The sequence below is a fragment of the Pseudorca crassidens genome, chromosome 1, assembly GCF_039906515.1.
Source record: "Pseudorca crassidens isolate mPseCra1 chromosome 1, mPseCra1.hap1, whole genome shotgun sequence".
Lineage (NCBI taxonomy): Eukaryota > Metazoa > Chordata > Mammalia > Artiodactyla > Delphinidae > Pseudorca > Pseudorca crassidens.
In genome coordinates, this window is record NC_090296.1 from 127842360 (window position 1) to 127865837 (window position 23478).

Here is a 23478-nt window from a genome sequence, read left to right on the forward strand (position 1 = left end):
CTGAAAAAGGTACGGACTTTATAAAGTTCACAAAAAATAAATACTCAATTCCCACTCCCCTGGGTGGAAGTACCACTGTAACATTTAGTGCGACTCTGAGAGCCATTAACTGCAGGCTGGTGGTGGCTCCTGGATTCCCCCCACCCCTAAGGCCCCCGTGCTTTGATCACCTGGGGTCCGGAAGATACCATCCCCCAGTTCTTCCTGTCAGGTAGGGCGCCGGGGCACCTGCAGGGCTGCGGCACCGCTACTGCGGCAAACAGACGCGCATGCGTGCCCAAGGCCCGGTGGTGAGGGGGTTGCCGCGCACGCGCAGGCAAAGCCGGCGTATTTCTTGGTGCCGCCCCGGCAAAGGCCGCGTAGAGTGGAGCTGCTGCCGGAGATGCCTAACGGTGTGTTCTGAGGAGCGGCCAGCGGCGCGATGGAGCGGGCCAGGTCAGCCGTGTGGTGTCTTCCCTCAGAGGCAGCATGGGAAACATTTTTGTTTGCATGATATCCCAGGCTTCCAGAACTAGAAATATTTCAGTATTTACTGGGGATCTGGGCCCTCAAGTTCTTTGTCCGGAGGCCGGATAGGGCACCTTCTGGAGGCTTGGGGCTGGGCTGGCCCTCCTCGGGGGTATTCTGTCCGCGTCTTGTCAGGTCTTGGCGCGTCTGCACCATCCTGTCGCGTCCCCTCAGACCCTCTCTAGGGTGGCCCTTTGTCCTTGAGGTCCAAGGCCGTGACCGCGGGTGGCGAGGGTACATCGCGGTGGCCACTGTGGTGTGTTAAGTGGGGGAGGGTACAAAGGGTGGGGTCAGTGGGGCTGCAGTACTGGCCAGGGGGCAGCAGGTGCTGTGTCCGCGGAGGCACTGGTGTGTGGCAGTAGTGGGAGGGGGTGGTTGGGGTGGTTCCCGTGGCACTGATATGAAGGAGGTGGCGGGGTGTCCGCAGTGGCTGTGGCGGGGATGATTGGAGGGCGCGGCGGGGTGACCGCGGTGCCTGTGGCGGGGGTGATTGGAGGGGGCGGCAGGAGTGTGGCGGGGTGGCCTGTGTTGCCACGGTGTGGGGACGGCGGGGTGACAGCGATGATGGGGGCCGCAGGGTGGCGGTGGGGCCGTGACAGGACTGGGGGTCTCGCGGAGTCGCTCTCTGGGCAGTGGTAGAGGGGGTTGAGGGGGAGGGGCAGGGGCGGGGGTGGGCAGTTGGAGGAGGCCATTCGTTTGAAGAAAAGAAAACGTTCAATTTTCTGTGACTAGTGGTGCTCTTAGAATTTGAATACTGTGGCGAAACTCCTACCCTGCGCCTCAGCTGAAGGGGTGGCTGCAGAAATGTCCGGTCCTTATATACTTAAGTCCTTTATTTTTCTCACATTTGTGGGTTTGGTGTAAGATGAGGGATATGATGTCCACAGCCTGTTTAGTGCATCTTGCGGGGGACCTGCCAGGTTCTGGGATGTGACATGTAGGGGTGTCTCTCGTTCGCGTAGGTTTTCCCTGCGTTTGGAATGAGAATTTCTAAGGCCAGCCCGGGAGTGCGCGGGGATCGGTGTCGCGTAACTGCCATTGTGCAGCTCCGCGAAGATGGCTGCTGCCGCAGCTGTATGGGTCTGCGCAGGCGCGAGGGGTGTGTGTGTGTGTGTGTGTGTGTGTGTGGGGGGGGGTGCTGCCCCTCCCCTCAGTGCCGCAGTGTGGGAGGGTCAGCTGTGCCGCTTCTGCCTGGCAGGGGTGTCAGCCGCACCCTCTGCAAAGCGACGTGCTAGGTAGAGGAGGCGGGCCTGGGTGGGCGGCTGCCGCGTCCTAATGCCGCAGTAGGGAAGGTGTGGGTTTAGGGTGCGCAGGCGTAGCAGCGACGACACCACTTCCCCCCTGCGGTGGGGCATGCTTCGGGGGAAGGGGTTTGCGCAGTCTTTGCTGTGTGGGGTGGCCAGCCACCTCCTTCACCTGTGTACCCAATCCCTGTTTTCTTCCCTACTGTGCTGCAGTGGGGGTAGGGGGAGGGGAGGAAGGAGACAGGTTTGCTCAGCCACTGCCTGGCGTTCCACCATTTCCTTGCAGTGCCGCAGTGGAGTGGGGAAGGTGGGGAGATCAGAGATTTATACAGGGGGCAATTTGTACATTCTTTGCCTGCCTGGAATGGCAGGGCAGCTGCACTGTGCCCCGGGTTTTCTGTTACGCTTAAGGGCCTGGAGGCCAAGAGAGGTGAGGGCATTCCGGGATTTACTGTGCTACTTAAGACAGCCTCCATCACCGGTGCAGGAGCTTTTCCATTTTTGTAGATTCTCCCTAGGTTGTATTGTGAACAGTCTTAATTGTTCGCCACATTCAGGTGGCTTCAGTATCCCTTTAGACAATTCCCGTTCCTATAACCTCTGATTTCAACTTTCCAGGTTATATGATTCCACAACTGCATCTCTTTTAAGTGTCTGTCGTATTTCTTAATCGCTGGATATTCCATTGATGATGTCATCTTTATAGATACTTTCCTTAAATCAGGGGGTCGCAGCTCCTCCAGAGCTCCTAGGAACTGAGGGCTGAGTTGTGCTTGCTCAAGGAGAACTGGAGAGAGAAAAGTAGAATGTGGGTGTATGTGGGATTAGTGAATTCTTGCCCTTAATCGAATTTTTAAATTAATGGTTTCGTTCCATCATTTTTGAAGTTGGAGCTGCTGTGAATATTTGCTGAGAAAGGATAATTAACAAAGTAACTATTCCTGTATTATGTATTCCACTACTTTGACTTTTGGGGGGATATTTTTAAGGACTTTCTTTGCAGGATTTTGATGTGCTTGCCTTTTTTCTTTTTTTCCTCGTGCATCATAAACAGTACGCCTGGTTGTGTGCTGAGTTAGAATGTAATTAAGGAAAATACAAATTCAGAAGCCTGGGAAGCTTTGTTCTGGAATTATTTTCCAGTAGTTTGAAAAATAGCAGGAGTCTGGTATTTTGCGATACTTATATGATTTGCACCTACTTTTTTCTGCTTGTAGGAAGATAGTGCTTCAAATATGAACTTCTGATCATTTGGCCCTTTGCAAGATGAGTGTGCATCATTCCTGGTCCGCCATTTTGTAGTCATGCCCTCGGGCTCAGGACTTCAATATGGCGGACCCTGTGGAAAGAGGTGAAGTTTGAAGGTCTCTCTCCTGCCTTGTGAATATTTGGTATAGTACCACGGCTTTTTGAGAATGGGGAGGGAGTGTGAACGCTTTCTGAAGTTTAGAGCAAGGACACTTAGTCGAAGGACTGTGTGTTGTTTTCTAAAGCAAGGTACATTGAGCAAGGGTTGTTGATGGTTAAGGCCGCATCCTTCACTAATAAAGGTTTGGCAGAGAAGTTTATTTTCTGGTTCCTGAATGCTGGGTGGCTCAGAATTCTTGATGATTCTATAGCGTTTGTTTTGGAGGCACTGATCGTCTTATGTTTGTTGGAAGATCACAGACTGGGATTACCTCACATTATCTTTGTGTTTTTTTATTTCTCATTCTTGAGGTCCTAGTCGTTGAGTTTATAATTGAGTTTTTTTTGAGGGGAGAGGTGTAAGGCATCCTAAATATTTGATAGAATATTAGGCCGTTAGGAAAAATATTGTGTGATCTCATCACATTTTCTTCAGTGCATTTTCAGATTAGTATTTTTTTAATGAAAGTGATTTTGGAGCAAAAAATTAACATTATGTACATATAACATTTTATTTCCTTAAGTGCTAATTTTCTGAAATGTTCACTTTTGATGAAATCCTATTTATGGATTTCTTTCTCATTAGGTACTTTAGGTGTTGTCACATTGCCTAATCAAAGGTCAAGGAGATTAGCAAAGTATATTCAGTACTTTTACCATTTAAAAATCTGATATGTGATTTCTTAAAAAATGGTCTTTTCTACTGCCTGATTAGAACATTGAAGTTTTTGAAGCAAGAAAACAATTTGGGGTTATTGGTAAGCTATTTTGGTTACTTTGCATAATCTAAACATGAATTCTAAAAGCACAGGTTTAGGGAATTATCTTTTGGTATGTGTCCTTTGAATTCTGCCTTTGATATATTACATTGCATGACTTGTGTAAAATGCCTTTCTCTCCTTTCTGATTTGACATTTTAGAATTTCAATTTCGTGAGTGGTTCCTGTAGTTTCTAATCTGGTTGACCCAAGTAGATTTCATGTTCAGATCCTTTGAGCAGACATTTTGTGCGCTGTTCTGAAGATTATAATGTCAGTGGCTGTTTCTTTTTTTTATACAGTTTTAAAATTTCTTATTTTGCAAATCCTAAGAAGCATTTGCACAAGAGGTTGCTTAGACATTTTGAAATTTAAATTTTATTCTTTATTCCACTATACAAAATGATCTATCATAGTAAAATATTTTTCAAACCATTTTTAGAATCAACGTTATTTTTCAGGGATATGTAGGTATGGGTAGTATGCCTGTATATAAATGTATCTCTGTAAGTGTATAGTTTTATATCTGTATGTGTGAATATATGTAGGAATACACAATTTTGCTTAATTTTTAGATAGTTTTTCTCCCAAGTTTTCTGACGTCAAAGGGATGCTAAAGGGAGAAAGTGGTTTTAGGATAGATTTTGACTATTGGTGGATAAAGATATTCTAAGATTTCAATTTTACTTTTTTTTCTTTTCAGTTTTACTGAGATATAATTGACATACATCACTCTACCATGTTTTAATTAGATTTAATTAGGTTAATTAGATGGAGTTTAAAAACTCCATCATACTAAATGTAGTTCTAAATATAATCTTTACTTATTTATTTGGCTGCCTTGGGTCTTAGTTGCGGCACATGGGATCTTCATTGCGGCATGCGGCGTCTTTTGTCACAGTGCGCAGGCTCTCTAGTTGTGGCGTGGGCTCAGTAGTTGTGGTGAACGGGCTTAGTTGCCCTGTGGCATGTGGGATCTTAGTTCCCCGACCAGGGATTGAACCCATGTCCCCTGCATTGGAAGGCAAATTCTTAACCACTGGACCACCAGGGAAGTCCCTATAACCTTTAAAGAAATGGTTATTTCAAAAATTGATGAAGTGGATAAAACAAATCCTCCTTCTGCTTCAGGGACCGTTTACACCTGAGACGGACCACAGAACAGCACGTACCAGAGGTAGAAGTCCAAGTCAAACGGAGAAGAACAGCCTCACTGAGCAACCAGGAGTGAGTACAGTCAGCGTTGAGAACCAATTTAGGGCATTTTCAAATTGGAACAAAGTATCCTGTGATCAGGGGCTTGAAATGAATTTAATTAATGAAAGAAGCTTGTGCATGTTATATCGATATAGCAAAAAAGCAGTTAAATCATCCTTAACCATGCCATCCTAACTTAACTCAACTTTTGTTAAAATTTTAGTGATAAGTATTTCCCTTTTTTCCATATATGTGTGGGTGAGTGGTATCTTGATAAAATTCTACATCCTTCAACATATTTATATTAAAATTATTTCTGCTGTATTTATATTGTTACTAAGTCACTTTTTCTGTGCTTGCAAAATGTTCTGTGCTTTGAAGAGATGTTAATTTATGTATTCATGCTTGCTCTGCAATATTTAGAATTTTATTTTTAGTTAGTACATTTACCCAGTTAAAAACTTGTATACATTTTTTCCCTTCATTTATTTAGGATATGCATACGTATTTCTAGAAGGGACATTTCAATTAAAAATATATTAACATTTCTAATGACATGGTATATATTGAGTCTACAGTTACGTGCATTTTGTCATTACCACAAATCTTGACAGTATCTGTGGGTAACATCATTTTTCTTTCCTAAAGCTGTTATTTTTCAAAATTATAAGTATTAGTAATATATGAATATGATTTCTTCTTAAAACACATAATTTTGAGATAAAAAGTGAGTGCCTCCTTCAGTATACCACTACTCCATTCCCCTTCTCTCTCCAGATATAATCCTCAGGTACTTCGATCTCTATTGTTTCAAACTTTTTCCTATGCATTCATGCGTACACACATGGGGTGAGGGGAGGCATCTCTGTGATTTGTTTGTTTACATACATGAGATTTATTCTGTAACAATGTGCCTTGGGGATCTTTCCATGTCAGTGCATATAAATCTACCTTATTTTACAAATTGCAGAGTATGGGTGTTGTAATAACATAGTTACATTTATCATTAGCTTACTGATGGATATTTAGGTTGCTTGCTTTTCTTAGTTATTACAATGAAGGTAAGAGCAATCAATCTGAAAATTAATATTGCAGTTGTCCCTTGAATAACAAGGGAGTTGGGGCGCAACCCCTCACATAGGCAAAAATCCCCATATATCTTTTGAGTTCCCCCGAATTTAACTGCTAATCGCCTGCTGTTGACCAAAAGCCTTACTGATAACATAAACAGTTGATTAACACATATTTTTATGTTAAATGTATACCTACATATATTTTATGCATTCATGACATACCTAACGTTTTCTTTTTTCGATATTTTTATCCTCTGTGGTTTGTCTGCAAGTTTTTTCAAATTGTCACAAATCTCCAAAAACTTTTCCAATATATTTATTGGAAAAAAACTCAACATATAAGTAGACCCACGCAATTCAAACCCATGTTCAAGGGTCAGCTGTAGTTATTAATATTTATTTGTATTTTATTTCACTTCAAATGGAAAGCTTTTTACAGAAATTGTTGTAAAAAGTAGATAACATTTTGCGTCTTATTTTTGTTATTTGTTCATTTTGTATGTGGAAAAACTTCAGTATATTTGCACGTTTAAAACTATTGGTGAGGCGAAAGATTTCTCCATTTTCCCATGTTTATTTTACTTATTCTTCATAGTTCATTATTCTTTCCTTTGTTACATTTTCGTTTTGGAAATTACTTTGAAAAGGAATATTTAAGAGTGAATAGTTTATAGTTTGTCCTTTATAATAGGCATTTGCCTATTTTCTTTTATATAGTAATGTAATTTTTCCCCTTCAGTCTCTTGTAACTTCAGAGTTTTTAAAAGTGCCATTTTTTCCTCCCCAGAGTCTCTAGAAATATCTTGAGGTAGTTTAGAGATTGGTGGAGGTATGGGTGGAGGGGATTTCTTGGGGGAGGATCTTTGTTAGTGGGTGAAGGTTCTATCATATTTGTTATATTTTATTAGAGCCTTTATCCAGTGCAGCATCAATGTGGACCAGTATAACAGATTATCATATCCTAATCTTGTAAAAGACTGCTTTAGGTGTCATTAGTTTGTCAATATCTATGGAAATATTTTGTTGCTTTTGAAGAAGAAATAACTTCATTTTCCTGATGTCTGTTATGTATATTATGTAAAAATACTAGAGGGTGCTGCACTACGGGAAGAAGCTGAGGGGAGTTTTGAGTTAGGAAAATAGTGTAATTTCCCCAGCCACCTTTATCCACTTTGTGAGTGGATTATAGGAACAGGTAAGCAGTATTGATATTCTCTAAGCCCAGCTTTAATCCTGAGTCATCTAGTTAGCATTAACTTTGGTGTGATCCCAGAGGCCCACCATGAATAACAAAGATACTGCTATCACTTGTTAAACTCAAAGGATTAGAGGTTACCTCCAGCCTAATTCTTTATTATATAACAGAATGTTAAAAATGTTATTTAAAAACTACAGAAAATAGCGGAAAACCTTTTATCACAGTCCCATTTTCAAATCCATCTGCTGTTGAATATTTTCATATATATATATACTTATCAACAAGGGCAGAATTGGCTGGTGATTTTTTTTTTTTTCCGTGCTTGTATTATTAGCCAGCAACTGTGTAACCTCCTGCATCTCTTATCCTCAGGATCAGATTCACAGCCAGATGACTGATAGGTAGGAATATATTGAGCGTTTTTTTCCAGAATTCTCTGATGACTAACAGATGGTTGTTTACATAGTTTAAGAGCTTAAATAGCCTGGGCCCTGGAAGTTCTTTGTTTCAGGTAATGACTTGTCAGCATGAATGACAGCCTTAATGTCTCACTGGAAATGCCTTAACAAATGCCCACCTCCCTCCTTGGGGGTTAAAGAATTGTTTCCAGATTGGAAAGTAAGTAATGGATATTATACTGATGGTACTTTTCACAGGGCATTTTAAACAAAAAGAGCTTTTTTTTTTTTTTTTAAGTTCCTTGCTAGTATCCCCCAAGAGGGTAAGTATCCCTCAGTCCCAGTAACTCTGTGTGGAGTCTCCAGTTTTATACTTTCTTCATAAGGTAATGGCATGCTCTGACCCTAAATGAGGATCTCCTTAAATGTAAGGGTCTCTGTGTTTTCTTTCACATTGTTATCTTTATAGGAAAATGTCTTTTCATTTATGTGTATTGTGTTCTTGTCATAGGTGTCACCTGTATCCAAGGCGATCTCAGCAGCAGCAGCAAGTACCTGTGGTGGATTTCCAGGCGGAACTGAGACAGGCATTCTTAGCTGAGACACCAAGAGGTGGTTAAAGAAGTATTGGAACACCCAGGTAGCTGATTCCAAGAGAGAAAACAAAATAAAACAGGTTAGAGCTGATGCAGTCATGATCAAGAATAAAGAACTAATTAAAGGGTAGGGTGTTTGGAGGTCATTTAATTATTTGGGTTATGTCCAAAGAAGTTTTTTTTCTTAAAGGCTTCATACAAATAAACACATAGCAGAAAGTTTAAAAAAGTAAAAGCAGGGTCTTAATGCTTTTACCCTGATGCTTGTCATGTATTACTTTTCAGACATTGTATAGTCCTTGCTTTTTTAGGTAGTTCTTTTTTTTTTTTTTTTTTTTTTTGTGGTACATGGGCCTCTCAGCGGCCATGGCTCACGGGCCTAGCTGCTGTGGCGTGTGGGATCTTCCCGGACCGGGGCACGAACCCATGTCCCCTGCATCGGCAGGTGGACTCTCAACCACTGCGCCACCAGGGAAGCCCTAGGTAGTTTTTTTATTCATATTTAACTTGTACTGATTTTCACCGTAACATATGAAAAATATTTCATTATAAATAGCTGCTGAATATCCTGCTAATATGTTTTATAATTTCTTTTTGTGAGAGACTTCATTTTTTTTCTGCTGGTAGTTTGAAATAAAGCTTCAGTGAATTGCTTTGCATAAAACTTTAGATAGGATCATTTCCTTGGATATGCAGATGTAAAAATAAATTGAGTCAAGGAATTTGAAATTAAGGTACATTTTCTGAATTGTATTATGAATTATTACATTAGTCTGTTGTCATGAAAAAATATAGTGCCAGTTACACTTTCATCTTCATTGTTTATGTTAATTATATATAATTTGTTTCTATTGAATTATAAATACATATCACATCCATTAGCAAATGAGAAGCTAAGTATTTCCCATGCTTATTTACTAATTTTTTTGTTTTATCTTTTTCTTACCTTTTTTTACCAACGTGTTTGAATCAGCTGACAGTGTAATAAAGCTATTAATCTATGATTTTTCAATGTTACGTAGGTTTATTTACAGTGTGTCTTGTGTTGGTTGCTTAGATTTTTAGGAAAACGCTATTAATTTTGATTTAATACTTTATTTTTCCTTTCCGACGTTTAAAAAATTAAGATCTCAATCCAAAGGGTTTAAATATATACTTCTTAGAAACTACTAGAGGAAAGGGGTTTATAGATGAGTTTTCTTCTAGATTTTCTTTATTTCTATTTTGAAATATAACCCCTCAACTCAAATTAATTAGGCCTGTTTATGGCCATCATTTCAAATTTTAAAGCAAAGGGAAAATCCTCCCCAGCTGAATCCTTTACCCAGCATTCGGCAGTAATTGATTGGATTTGATTGCAAGACAGTGGAATTGATTTCGGGGGGCGGGTAGAATCTGATCATTGTCCTCAGCTGTTCCCCAGAGTAAGGGCGTTTTTAAATAAGTAAGTGTGCATAATTGACTATTTTTAACCAAGAATTTTTTGGCTTCTCAGTGCAGTTTACATACTCTTGTAAGTTCCTGAGTAAAGTATTATTTAAATTATACATTATCTGTAAGTAGGACCATCCAGTTTTCTGAGTTTCAAGTGCTCGTTTCATCTAAACAGTACTAGGTACTAGGATTGTTATAGAGCAGGAGTTGGTAAAGTATCTGGCCCATTTATTGCCTGTTTTTGTAAATTTATTGACACACAGCCATGTCTATTTATTTACGTATGGCCTGTGGCTGTTATTGGCAGTACAGTGGCAGATGGGAGTATTTGTGACACATTGAATGGCAGGCAAAGCCTACAATATTTATTATCTTTCCCTTTAAAAGAAAAAGTTGGCTAATCTCTCTCTTAGAGAACCACTTTCAAAGATGAAAACACTAAGATGGGGCCAGTAGGGAAGTGGTGATAATATACAGTGTGGTGAAGGGAAAGGGGTTGTAGAAGGAGAGTATATGAAGTAAATATTCCACGGTAGAGAACCAGATGAATTTCTGGGATAAGGGTCAGGTCTAAGACTAGTGCTAAAGTCTACTATACATGTAAATGGATAAAGGCATTTTAACAATTGATATGTTTTCTTTTTCATTAAAAAAATCTAAATCATGTGAGTGATAGCCAAGAAAAATGGGAAAGTAAACCACAGACTTTAAATACCCATGTTTCAACCGCAGCAGCATGAGGTTGAATTTTCTTTCATTTTGCCCTTTTGCTTTTCTTTTGAAAATGTAGTTAATTGTAATCATGCTTTTAAACTATTCCAATGTATATCATTAATGTTCCTTCATTTTATTACATAGTCCTCACAGTTATTATTTGTAATGAATAAATGATGATCCATTCATGATTTACTTTTCATTTGTACCTGTGTTTTTTTTCCCTAGTTTGCTATGCTGTTATGAATATTAGTGCTATATTTTTAAGATATATTTGGTATTTTTAATTTATTAGGGTAAGGATCCAATTTTGGGCTTAGGGTATAAATACTAGTATGATTCTTAAATGTTTTGTTATGTTGCTTTCTAACAGCATCATAAGCAGTGTTGATTTGCCATCAAGAATACTTACTAGAGTGATAATTTCTCAGTACCACCTTTGTTGTCTTTTTTTTTTCCCTTTGATAAATAAACAGTTTCAAAAAGGGAAACATTGTTTTCCTCTGGTTTAAATGGCATTGCTTTGTGGATTAATAGTTTCCACTTATTTGTGTTTTCTCATGTTAGACTTTTTGCATTTTTTTTTTCTGTGAAGGGTCTGTTATTTAACCAAGAGAATGAACACTAATACATTACCATTATTCTGTGACTTCTCATTTCTTACATGTTGCTTGGCCAAGTCTGACCATCATATCCTTTGATTTAAGGAAGCTTTACATATTTACGTAGTTTAATCATTTCAAACTCCACACTTTTCAAAAGTTTGAGAACTTCCTCCTCTGAGGAATCCCAGGATATTTTTGGTCAGGCTTTCTGGGCCATTTATTTGCTTATGTGCACTTTCATCAGGAGATTCACCGTAACTGCTAATTCCTTAATGCAGTGTGATATTGCTGCTCTTGTCTTCTTCCTCATAAAGCATTTTGTTCTCCTCTACTGTGGAGATACATTTGATCATTCTACAAAGTGATATATCTCCTTTCCCTTACAAGGGTTCATGATTATGGTGTGCTAAATTTAGGGACGAGAGATAAGTGTTCCTAAATTTTAAGTCCCTCTTATTAAGGGAAGCCTTTCCTAACCTCCCTAGTCAGTCAACCCCTATTCTGAGTGAAATGTATATCCTATTATGCAAATTATTTTATACATATTACATCCTCAGTTCTGAGGTCTCCAGTTCTTTAGTCCATGACTCAAATCACCAGATGCATTTTTATACTTGATAACTGGGTAACAAGATAGTGGGTATGGGAGGGGTTTGGAACCTCAAACAGGTTAGATGGACAGACACATGCCTGACTGGCCTTCCTTTTTTGTTCTGATCCAGTATACCAGGAAATCTTGTTTGCATTTGTTGATCTCTTAATAGCTAAACTCTGTGAACTAGGGCTGATGACGTATGTGTTTACTGAAAGGCCAAGCGGGATAAAACATTTGAAACAGGTCGGATTGGGAAATCTCAACTCTAAAATCTGTTTGGCACTTGAAGGTAAAAGCCCTGTCTCTGAATTTTAAACTTTTACTGGAGAGGTTACTACAAATTCCCACCTTAAATGCACATTTGATACTAGTTTCCATTATATTAATCTTTACATCTGAAACCTTTTTGTGATTACATTTCTTTCCTTTAAATGAAGTTTTCAAAAGCTACATCCAGCTACATCTTTTTTTTCCCCTAATAATCACTGTCTTGTGGCTCATTGTCTGGTTGCATGTCTCCATTGTTGGTAAGGGAGTGAGCTCCAGTAGTAGTGTCTTGTTGAACGTTTAGCTGTGATATTTTTCTTTGAGGGCACCAATGGCAGTGTAAAAAGTAATCCTACTATGAACTTTGACCATTATTTGAAAGTCCAGACAGTTTACTTTTTAAAAACAGCTTTCTTGGTGTATAGTTCCTATACCATAGAATTTATCCAGTTATAAACAAGAGCTTTTTAGTAAATTTACAGAATTTTGCAGTCACTGCCACATATACTCTTAGTATTTTCCATTACCCAAGTAAGATCCCCTCGTGCCCATTTAATTCATTCCCCATTTCCACCCCTAGTTCAGATAACCACTTGATTTACTTCCTGTCTCCATAAGTTGATGAAGATCTTAAATCTTAGATATGCTATCATAAAAGTGGAAGTTGCTAGTAATTCAAACATACGAAGTATTCCTGAATTTATCGTCTGCTTTATAGAGAATCCTGTCAGAATTCAGAACATCTGAATTATAGGCCTTAAACTTCTCATGTGAATTTGGATTAGAAACTACATTTATTGGGGGGAGGATTGACTTTCAGGACAAGCTGCACAAAGGATGCATGGTGGTTTACATGTGGAGAACAAAGCTTGGGAGATATTCTGAGTAATGATCAGTTTATTTTATTAGAAAACCTGATATCCCCCAAGTTCTCATAAAAATGTATTGAACTGCCATCAGATTTTGGTAATTATAGCGAAACATCCCCTCTGCATTTTACCATCCTTACTGAATTATTTATTTTATATCATTATGATCTCTTCTAATCTAGTGTTATATTTCCACATGTATAATGGTATCCTCACCATTCTTTTACTTTATTGTTTTGATGTTGCCATAGTTCATAACCACTATTTAAATGATTTCATTTTCACATCCTAAAATAGATTTTAAATGTACTTAAGCAGTTTACTGTTTGGAAATTTTCTCTATTGAATATAGAGACATAGTGGAGACAACAATTTGTGTGTTTCCTTTTAAATGGGTATAATTAGCAGTTTGAGACCCTTTACCAGTTTTGGCTAGGTTTGGTTCTCATACTTATTCAAAGCATTTTCTTAAGTATATTGGGGGGAAATGAGAGTATTGTTCTAATGCCTGTTTCTTTGATTACTAAGAAAGTTGACTGTATATCCGTGTAAACATTTAGTAGTTTTATGTCCCCTTTTAACAAAGGACATCTTAAGCAGGTATATGATAATATATTAGCTTCTTGGTGAAGGGAGATTTCCTAGCTTATTTTGAAGGGACTTTGGCTTGGGGAAAGGGAACACTGAGGTAGAAAACATTTAGGTAGTTCAGCCAAGGAGCAAAAGTTTGGACTAACTCAGATGGAGAAACTTAAAGATACCAAAATGTTGAAGTTGAGATGACTTGGTGTTAATTTGTGACCAGAGAATGAAACACTACCTTAAATAAGGATGGAAAGAGAAAATAATACATTTTGGGAATGGAAAATGAAGCTTATTTTTGAAACATTTAAAAATTTCTGTGTAAAATTAAATTTAACCACCTGTTAACTCTGGGTGTGTACAATGTGGAAGTTAAGGTGATGGAATAGTGAAATTTGGTGTTTACTTGGTGGGTATGAGGGGATGTTTTTGAATGTCTTTTATAGTGCTTTTCATGCAAAATTGTCTACCTGTTTTAAAACATGGTAGATTTTAGTGCAGCTAGATCATGCTTTCCTCTGCAGGCTCCATCTACTATTCGAAGCTTCCGCCCCAGCTTGCATTGTTTGTAGGAGAACGTGCATCATACCTTTATCTGTAGCCTTCCCTTAGGTCTTAAGGATCCTGAAACTTGCCTGTGGACATTGGATTTGGTGGAGCAGCAATCATGGTAAGATGTATATTAGGGCAGAGGGGTGAGAAGCTAATGTAAATGCCCAATATAATTTCCAGAGTGTGGGGTGTTTGGGGGTTCTTAATATGGAATTAATCTATAGAGATGACGCTTCATTCATGGAATAACAACTGGTGAAGACCTATGTCTGTTGTCCTGTTACAGTGGTATAATGGTTTGGGAAACATCTTAAGAGGAATCTTGCATTGTGAGGAAATACAAAAGAGAGTTTTTGGTCATAATTACAGTGGTAAGGGACCGTCCTGCAGATGGGGGACTCTGAGGTCAGATTTCAATAGATAACAAGACTACTTTAAAAATGGAGGGTCCAGCAAAACCACAGCCAGGGGAAAGGCCTTGGCAGAATCAACAGGGAAAGAAAAATGGAGGGGTTTGGGGCTTTGAGGCTTGATTGGTACAAAGGAAGGCTGTCTGTAGAGAGAAATACAGCATCCTAATCCATTTTGTGTTTCTGTTTAAGTTTAGCTAATCAAGAACATATATTCTTAACTGGAAAGATATCCAAAGGGACTGAAAATTAGTTTTTGAGGAATGGGAAGAATGTTAGATTTGACAGTGGTTTGTGGTCTTCAAAAGGGCCACAGTATGTAAATAGATACAGTATTTCTGCATATTAAAGTTTCATTGGAGTGGGCAATTAGGATGAAAATCTTTTAAAAAGGTGCCTTAGTGCGACAAAAATGAAAGAAAAAGAGTTTGAGGAACACTGATCAAAGTTCTGAATTATATGGGATGTGGGGTGTGGTGGAACCAGGACAGAGATCTTTAAAAGGGAACTGAAAAATGATACATCGTATTTGCAGTGGGTCGATGGGAGTTGCAAAGATTTGATGGAGATAGGAGTTTCCCACCATTTGGCTAGGTGTCTAGAGGAAAAGAAATAGCTAACAGCGTAAAGTATTCTGTATGAGGGTGGAGCTTGGGATTAGAATTGGGGAAAGGACAGGGATTAAAATGATTGGAATACTAGAAGGGAGAGCTGGGTTTGGGAGTCTCTTGGGGAGGAAATATATTTAGGGTACTGGAAGACTGCATAGGGAGGGATTCTGAGAAGCAGAGCGTTCCATAGGGAAGTATAAATGGTCCTGGGTCCAAATTTGGTCTAGTATCTTAAAGGTATGGAGAAAAGAAATGGAGGCATGATATTTTTGTTAAGAAAGCCAGGTTTGGATTGGTATAGGAGTGGGGAAGAAACAGGAAAGGGTTAGAAAGTAGCTGCAGACAAGCTGATGACTAACTCTTCTCTTACTCCTTCCAGACTGTGGGAAAGAGCAGCAAGATGCTGCAGCACATTGACTATAGGATGAGATGTATCTTGCAAGATGGCCGGATCTTCATTGGCACCTTTAAGGCCTTTGACAAACATATGAACTTGATCCTCTGTGATTGTGATGAGTTCAGGAAGATCAAGTAAGGCCATTTGGGTTTGGGCAGTGGGATACTGAGGGAGAAGCTGAACAGTAGGGAGGGTAACTGAAGGAGGTAGGGTAAAGGCAGGACTGGTCTCTTGTCTAATATCCTGGCCTCATCTCTGAATTGGATGAATCTCCCAGTATTAAGAGTCAGCTGTATCCATACTACTGTTTTAATTTTGGAAATACAATTATGAACTAAACTGGGAATAAGACTGTATGGTATGATCAAAATAACAAGTTATATTTATTTAGAAAATTGAGAAATGATCAGTAACATTAATCTGCAACATTCCCTCAACAAGATTGAGAGAATCTTAAGAATAACAATTACTCTTCATGGTTGAGGAGTTGAGATGTGAATAGAATAATTCAGGCTGTGTCTAGCAATTGTTTGGCCAGCCTCTTTGCATGCCCCTTGTTTTGTCTGAATCCTCATGGTCAGTGTTGATTTGGTCTCAATCCCTAATCCCCTTGCTTATTTATCTTTGTGGTTTGCCCATGCTGTTTCTTCAGAAATAATGTCTGTATGTTTGTGCCTTACCATAGGAGGTCACCCTCTTTGCACCTGTGATTGGGGAGCTTCCTTTAACTATAAGAGCATGCCACTTGCTAGATCCCAGGGACATTCTACTTCCATTCAGTTGACTTTTCATTCAGAGTATTTGGGTCAGTGCTTGTAATATCTCCAGATGTTCAAGATGGCTTTGTTTTAGGCTCTTGGCAGAATTTACAAGGCATCACCCTTGACCATTGGCTTTATTTCTTCTGTTTCCACAGTTAACGATATACTGTCCAAAAATTTAATTTGACCACTTCATTTAGGGATTTCAGATATGAAGAGAAAGGTGATGATGACCTTTGCCTGACTGCTATAAGTCTGTTCTTCTGAAATCTGAATAGAATTAGTAACATATTCCTGTCCTTCCCTTTTTATTCATTCTTAGTCGTCTTCCTGCATACAAAGTTGGATTATTTCAGAAATTCTAGGATGGTGAATGCTTCAATGTTAATTTTTTGTTTAAATAATCTGCCTTTTTACTGAAAAGAATTTTTAAAAATACAGTGTTGATGAATACTACAGACATTTGATGAATGCTTTAGGTATATTCTTAATTTCTGTTTCACTCTTCAGTAAGTTACAGGAATAATCTCTCCTAAATAATGCATTACCTGTAGTATGTGGTATAAGCCTCATGCATGTATGATTTTTGCTGCTGACAGATGAAGAAATTAGAATCACAGAGATTAGAAGAAAGTTTTCAAAAAAATTTCCCATGGTTATATAGTATGTGGTAAGTCCAGGAATAAACAGGTGTCTGTTATTAAAAACTTTTTGGTATGGCGTCATTGCCTCTTGCTGTTCCCATCCTTTATTTCAGTTGTCTGTCGTCAGTATTTACGTATTTAGTTAAAAAATGATTTAAATCCCATCTTAACATGAAAACTTGAGGTTTCAGTTTTGCCTGTCTTTAAAGTCTTAGCCAGTGGCGATCATTTTATAATGTATAGAAATATTGAATTACTGTGTTGTGCATCAGAAACTAACATAGTGTTGTAGGTCAATTATACTTCAAGAACAAACTCATAGAAAAAGAGATCAGATTTGTGGCTACCAGAGTAGGGGATGGGGGAGGGTGAGTTGGATGAAAGTGGTCAAAAGGTACAAACTTCCAGTTTTAAGATAATTAGGTACAAGGGATGTAATGTACAACATGATGAGTATGATTAACACTGTTGTATGTTATATATGAAAGTGGTTATGAGAGTAAATCCTAAGAGTTTTCATCACAAGGAAAAACATTTTTTCTTTTTTATCTATAAGACGTGTTGGATGTCCACTAAACGTATTGTGGTAATCATTTCATGATGTATGTAAGTCATTACGCTGTACACCTTAAACTTACACAGTGCTGTATGTCAATTATATTTCAGTAAAACTGAAAGAAAAAAGTAAAATTCCAAGTTTTGCAATCAGTACTATTAAAAAAACAGTCCTAGCTGCGTTACTTGCATCTGTGTTTCACAAAGAAGAAATTAGTTTTGCTGTAGTATAACACTGAGGGAACATTCTGGAAGATTGAAGTATGATAGGAAAAGAGCCATTCACCCTTATATATCAGTTGAGTCTAGTTTTGTTTGTCATAACTCATTAACTGTTTGAGCATGAGCATCTGAGCATTAATTATTGTCTTCATTGATACTTATCTATAAAAATGTTAGTGAGTGACCCATAACTTATCATACTAAAATTTTCTTCTGATTTACAGGCCAAAGAATGCTAAGCAGCCAGAGCGTGAAGAAAAGCGGGTTTTGGGTCTGGTGTTGCTGCGTGGGGAGAACTTGGTTTCCATGACTGTGGAGGGACCACCCCCCAAAGATGTAAGGAAGATGTAGGACAGGACAGAACATTAATGTGGAAGGACATCACATTATTTGAAATATTTGCTAAATCAGGGTACAGCAGAGGCACAGTATAGTGTGCCTTTGTCAGGTAACACGTGCCTGGCACTTGATGTAAGTTCTTGCTTGTCTATTCTGGGAGATTAAGGGTTTTCTGATGGGTTAGTCTACCTGCTGGCTGCAACCTAGATAAGGGTAGGAGTTGGTGATTTATTTCCTCTTGGTAAGGTTGTGAAAATATATGGACTCACAGTTTGACAAATGTACAATTTAATCTGTAGGATGCCTTCGGTGATGCTATTTTGAATACAGAACTAATATGAGATAGGTAATAATGGGAAAATGGTGGGAAAGGGGTAGCTTTTTAGGAATAAGATTATTGATAACTTTCATAAATCATTTGATTTCAAGCTATAATTTTTTTGTTTCAGACTGGCATTGCTCGGGTACCACTTGCTGGAGCTGCAGGAGGCCCTGGGGTTGGTAGGGCAGCCGGCAGAGGTGTTCCAGCTGGTGTTCCAATTCCCCAGGCTCCTGCTGGATTAGCGGGCCCTGTCCGAGGGGTTGGGGGGCCATCCCAACAGGTGAGGAACCACAAGTTTTTATATTATTGGGAGAAAGTGCCTAGAACCTGAGGCTGAGGAGACTGAAAAAGCTGAGCGTACGTACTATACTATGTAAGCAGCATATACTGTAGAGGGAAGAAAGGTACAGATGTACATTAGGAAGGCAGTAGATTAAAGCCACCATGATAACAGTAACTCATCACTGTTGGTGAGTGAAGAGGAATATGGATGGATAAACCGGAGTTGAGAAAATGCAAAAGGGCTGATTAGGTTAAAAGGGGGCATGTTCAGTTTAAAGGAGAATGTGATAGTGTGCCAAGATTTTTTTAAATGAGAATAAGAGAAGTGCAGAATTGCCTTAATTTTTTGTTTAATAGTCCGTGATCAACTGCTTATTTTCTGTATTTGAATGATGCAAGGAAGTGCCTTACCTTTACTGTCTTTCTAACCATTCCTTCTCAGGTAATGACCCCACAGGGAAGAGGCACTGTCGCAGCTGCTGCAGTTGCTGCTACTGCGAGCATTGCTGGAGCCCCAACTCAGTATCCACCAGGGCGTGGGACTGCACCTACACCTGTTGGTCGAGCAACTCCACCTCCAGGTAAGGAATTGATGGACAAGAACTAAAAGAATTTGATTCTTAGATATAGGTGTGGATCTGTGAAAAAATTGTATCATCTTGAGGAGTGATGATGAAAAATAAGAAGATACTGAATTAAGGCCCAGCCTAACTACCTAACTAGGAACTTGGAATATGTTTTCCACTTTTGGAAACTGATTTTAAATGAAAGGCTATGGACTCTTTTGAATTGGGATGGCCAGCATGGCAGTGGTCAAGGAGAAATTGTTCAACTCTACTTAGTACCAGGCTTATTTCTTTAAATATTATCTTGTGTTTAATGCTCCCATCTTAGCTGATTTATGAGGCCTTTATTTCTGCCATTTTTCATTCTAGGAATTATGGCTCCTCCACCTGGTATGAGACCACCCATGGGCCCACCAATTGGGCTTCCTCCTACTCGAGGGACGCCAATAGGCATGCCCCCTCCAGGAATGAGACCCCCTCCACCAGGAATAAGAGGTTAGTGGGTATTCATATTCTCAGTGGTGCTATCCAGGCCCCTGAATATTTATATGTTTTTCTATTATTTTATGATCTCATGGAATTTTGCTTTTTCTTTTCAAGGTCCACCTCCCCCAGGAATGCGTCCACCAAGACCCTAGGATACTATTGATCCTTCTTAGTCACTTTTTTTTCCTGCAATGTGTCTTGTGAAATGTGTGGAGTGTTTGTGAGCTTTTGTCTTCTCTGCTGCATTAATATTAGCTAATAAATACATAAATTAAACTGTGAGCTACTGTTGTACGTTTTTTTGCCTTTTGTTCTTATTTTTGAGGTCAGGGTGAAGACTGGGATTTTTCTGGTCTTGAAGTTATTTTGGATTAGGTAAATCCTGTTAACCAACTCCTTTAAATAATTTTCTCTTTAATTCTTATGATAAAATGGTCGTGATACTTTTTTCAGCTTCATAACTTTGACTTTGTGCACTGACTGGTGTCAGGTAATAACTTTACACATAAGGATCCAGGGGGTTAAGTGGTTCATGTAAGATTCACACATAGCCCTCTCTACTTTACTCTGCCATACATACTTGAAGGAAAGTAGGGATGTGATGAAAGGCCTTGTAAGGCCATCTATAGAAGGAAACTGTGGTGTTGAATTAGACTTTGTTCATTCAATGAAAGCATTTGGAATAGGAGGGTACTCCTTTTGCTTGAAAGTTTACCTCAGTTGATGAGCTTTTTACTGTGCCCTGTGCCTGTGCGGTCAGAGAGATGACACTATCCTGGAGTAATCATCATTCCCTACTAGTGAGTATTTACTTACAAATTTTTAAATGAATGGCAGAGCGTGGGTCTTGGGAGCTGGGGAGACTGCATATTTGAGACAAGTTGTGTTACTTAAAGATAACTTACACTCTGAAATACAGTTGACACTTTTTTCTTTTACTTTTTGGCCGTGCCACACAGCATGTAGGATCTTAGTTCCCTGACCAGGGATTGAACCAGCGCCCCCTGCATTGAAAGCATAGAGTCTTAACCACTGGACCGCCAGGGACAGTTGACACTCCTAAGTACAAATTATGATTATATCCAGCTGCATCAGTTAGTGATGTATGGGAAGTGTTCAGTGAAGTAGACATTATCTTCCAGTTAAATAGTTAAGGAATGGCCAGATATCTAGATACAGTTAGAATTGGTTAGGGAACAATGAAATCACTTTTAAAAGGAAGAGGTAGGAGGTTTTAAGCTTTACGGCTAAGGTTTCAACTAGACAATAAATGAGTCCTTATTGATTGTAGGAATTAGCTTGTAAAATACCACAGTTAGATATTGGTAGTAATAATATTAATTTAAGACTGGTAGACTGATTGTGTCTTCTCCTTTGATGTTTATCAGCAGAGGTTGTATTTGTGTTTCGTTTTCTAGCTTTTAAATCATAACCTTTCAAGTAATAGTCTCTGGAAGAAAAGGGGCCTTCAAAATGACTACAGTTGCTGGCACCAACTTTATGTGGTCTATCCCAAAGTAGTTTTTAAGATCAATGGCCACTATGAGGTAAGGAACAAAAGAAGCCAAGCCTTCCTTCGTTTAGGAGGTTTTTATAATACATATGTGATACTTTTTTCAGAGTTTGTGAATGTTACAAAGGAACTGTGGTTATCAGAGCCCCAGGCATCTGGATCACTGTAGACAAAACCAACCATTCTCTTAGGATAAAATTGACCCTGATATATATGACAGATACAACCTTCAGTTTTTAGAGCAAGAGTATGTAAGGAGCCTTATTTTCTGAGCGGTCTCCTCACTGGATCAACTTCAAATAATTTGTGGTACTCTTTTTCTGTTTTTGGAGGGAAAACATTCATCCTTGTATACATCTGCTGGCATGCATGGCCTTTAGATTTTGACATGAGTGGTCACACGGCATATTTGAAGAAGGCGTGTTCTCTAATATTCTTAACTAAAGATGACCTTTTTTGCAAGTGAGAGGTGAGTGATGAGAGCTCTATATTCTGCAAGATGCTTATTTCTAATGGCTGTTTTTGTTTGGTGATAATAGTCTTCTCTGCCTAGAGCTTCCTTGAATTTTTTTTGAGAGATCTTAATTGTGGAAAATATACTAAGAAAACTTGGGACACAGATATGCATGTAATTGCATGTTGGGTATAAGGTAAGTGTGGGTATTTTGTTATGGATTGCTAATTCAAAGCTTCTGCAGAGTTCCGTTGGGGTCATGTACCAGTATACTCAGTTTGCAAACATTCATGGAAGTAAATACTTGATGTCCCTAAGAATTTTTCCTGCATTCCTGCATTTAGATGAATACATGTTTCATCTAAAACATGGTTGGACAACAACTTCCTGATTTCCTGTTCACATTTATTAACTGTGACTCCATAAATATATACACATTGCATAGCAATACATATTTTCAGTGTGGTTTACAGTTTCAGTTAGAATTCTGGGACGTTTTAAAACTGAAGTAAGAATTCTGGGATATAATAGTTATACTACCTTAAATAACCTTCATGTTTCTGAGTTATTTGTGGTATTCTGTGCTTATGTGATAGGTAAACTGGACTTGGTGTAAAAGCATGTCAGATGTGACATAGTTCCCTGCCTTCATAGACTCATTGTTACTTAATCATGTAATCCTGTCAAATTTTAAAATCCTGTAATTTTTTCCAACTTCATTGATATCTAAGTGATAAATAACATTGTATAATTTTAAGGTACGCAGCATGATGTCTTGTAATGTGTATATATAGTGAGAAGATTACCACAGTAAGTTTAGATAGCACGTCTATTACCTTACATAGTTACCATTTCTTTTTTTGTGTGTGTGAGAATATTTAAGATCTACCATCTTAGCAGATTTTTAGTATACAATGTAATACTGTTAACTAGTCAACATGCTGTTCATTAGGTCCCTAGAACTTATTCATCTTATAATTGAAAGTTTATTGCCTTTGATCAGCATCTCCCTATTTCCCCCACCCCCTAAGCCCCTGTAAGCAATCACCATTCTATTCTTCAGATTTTTTAGATTCCACATTATAAGTGAGATCAGAAGTCTTTAATTTTTGTAAACAAAACTGATGTTTTGTTTTATAGGTCTTTACTGGTAGAGGTAATTTATGGAATTATGTGAAAATGGTAGTACTTGTCTAGAATTTTCAAAATCTTACGAAGATCAGAAACACTTTATTGTATTAATTTCAAATAAAACTTTTACTGATTACAGCACATAGTCCGTTATAAGCCTCTACTGTATCATGAAATTTTCAGATACATGGTTTTCAGTTTATAATACATTGCCAGATTCTGTTGTACTCATCTTTGCATTCTAATTCCCTTGGGACTGGCCATAAATATAATAATTTTCAGTTATTTGTATTTTCTTAAAGCAATGCATGTTATCTTTTTTTTTTTTTTTTGGTCTTGAAACTTTTTCAGTCATATGCAGTGCCAAAGGAAGAGAGAATCTGGTCACTGAATTTTCTGAAATGTCATTGTGGATCCTACCCAGTAGTGTTGCAACAAGGCTAAAAGTCGTATTAGCTGCCTTTAGGACAGAAACAAACCACTCCTTTTGTGGACCAAACCACAAGGTAAAATAACCTTGTTTAAAGAAAAAAGTAGGAGTGTATTGCAGAGGCCTTGACTAGGTTTATGATGACACAGGACCTTGTCTGAACATGATGATTTCAAAATTTGAGCTTAAAAGGACACTCTGAAATCCAGTCACTGTGCCTCAATAGACTTTTCAGAGGACATTATTCTTGGCAGAAAATGTTGGCTTGACATGTGAAAACTGAATAGCTAGAAATGGCAGGTGTAGTCGTACACTTTGCCAGTTTTTCAAACATCCCTTTTTTTTCTTTTCATAGATTT

General features: G+C 38.6%; 2 protein-coding genes and 1 non-coding gene across 3 annotated transcripts; all 3 read left to right on the forward strand.

The window, feature by feature from the left end:
• The first annotated feature begins 275 nt into the window (after nucleotides 1–275).
• SNURF (SNRPN upstream open reading frame) lies at nucleotides 276–14108 on the forward strand. Its single transcript, XM_067755713.1, has 4 exons — nucleotides 276–435; nucleotides 5048–5143; nucleotides 8294–8458; nucleotides 13969–14108. Exons 1-3 carry the CDS (start codon nucleotides 422–424, stop codon nucleotides 8400–8402), a joined length of 219 nt encoding a protein of 72 aa, XP_067611814.1. The 5' UTR covers nucleotides 276–421; the 3' UTR covers nucleotides 8403–8458; nucleotides 13969–14108.
• SNRPN (small nuclear ribonucleoprotein polypeptide N) lies at nucleotides 13973–19873 on the forward strand. Its single transcript, XM_067755706.1, has 7 exons — nucleotides 13973–14114; nucleotides 15397–15548; nucleotides 17821–17932; nucleotides 18385–18537; nucleotides 18982–19120; nucleotides 19475–19600; nucleotides 19706–19873. Exons 1-7 carry the CDS (start codon nucleotides 14112–14114, stop codon nucleotides 19741–19743), a joined length of 723 nt encoding a protein of 240 aa, XP_067611807.1. The 5' UTR covers nucleotides 13973–14111; the 3' UTR covers nucleotides 19744–19873.
• A 3378-nt stretch (nucleotides 19874–23251) lies between these two features.
• On the forward strand, nucleotides 23252–23325 carry LOC137208095 (small nucleolar RNA SNORD107). Its single transcript, XR_010935457.1, has one exon. It is a non-coding gene; the product is annotated as a small nucleolar RNA SNORD107 (small nucleolar RNA).
• Nucleotides 23326–23478: the final 153 nt, after the last annotated feature.

Coding starts and splice junctions, on each gene's coding strand:
- SNRPN (XM_067755706.1), top strand. Junction 15,549..17,820: donor GATGAGTTCAGGAAGATCAA/GTAAGGCCATTT, acceptor TCTGATTTACAG/GCCAAAGAATGCTAAGCAGC. Junction 19,121..19,474: donor TCGAGCAACTCCACCTCCAG/GTAAGGAATTGA, acceptor TTTTCATTCTAG/GAATTATGGCTCCTCCACCT.
- SNURF (XM_067755713.1), top strand. Junction 5,144..8,293: donor GCCTCACTGAGCAACCAGGA/GTGAGTACAGTC, acceptor TTCTTGTCATAG/GTGTCACCTGTATCCAAGGC.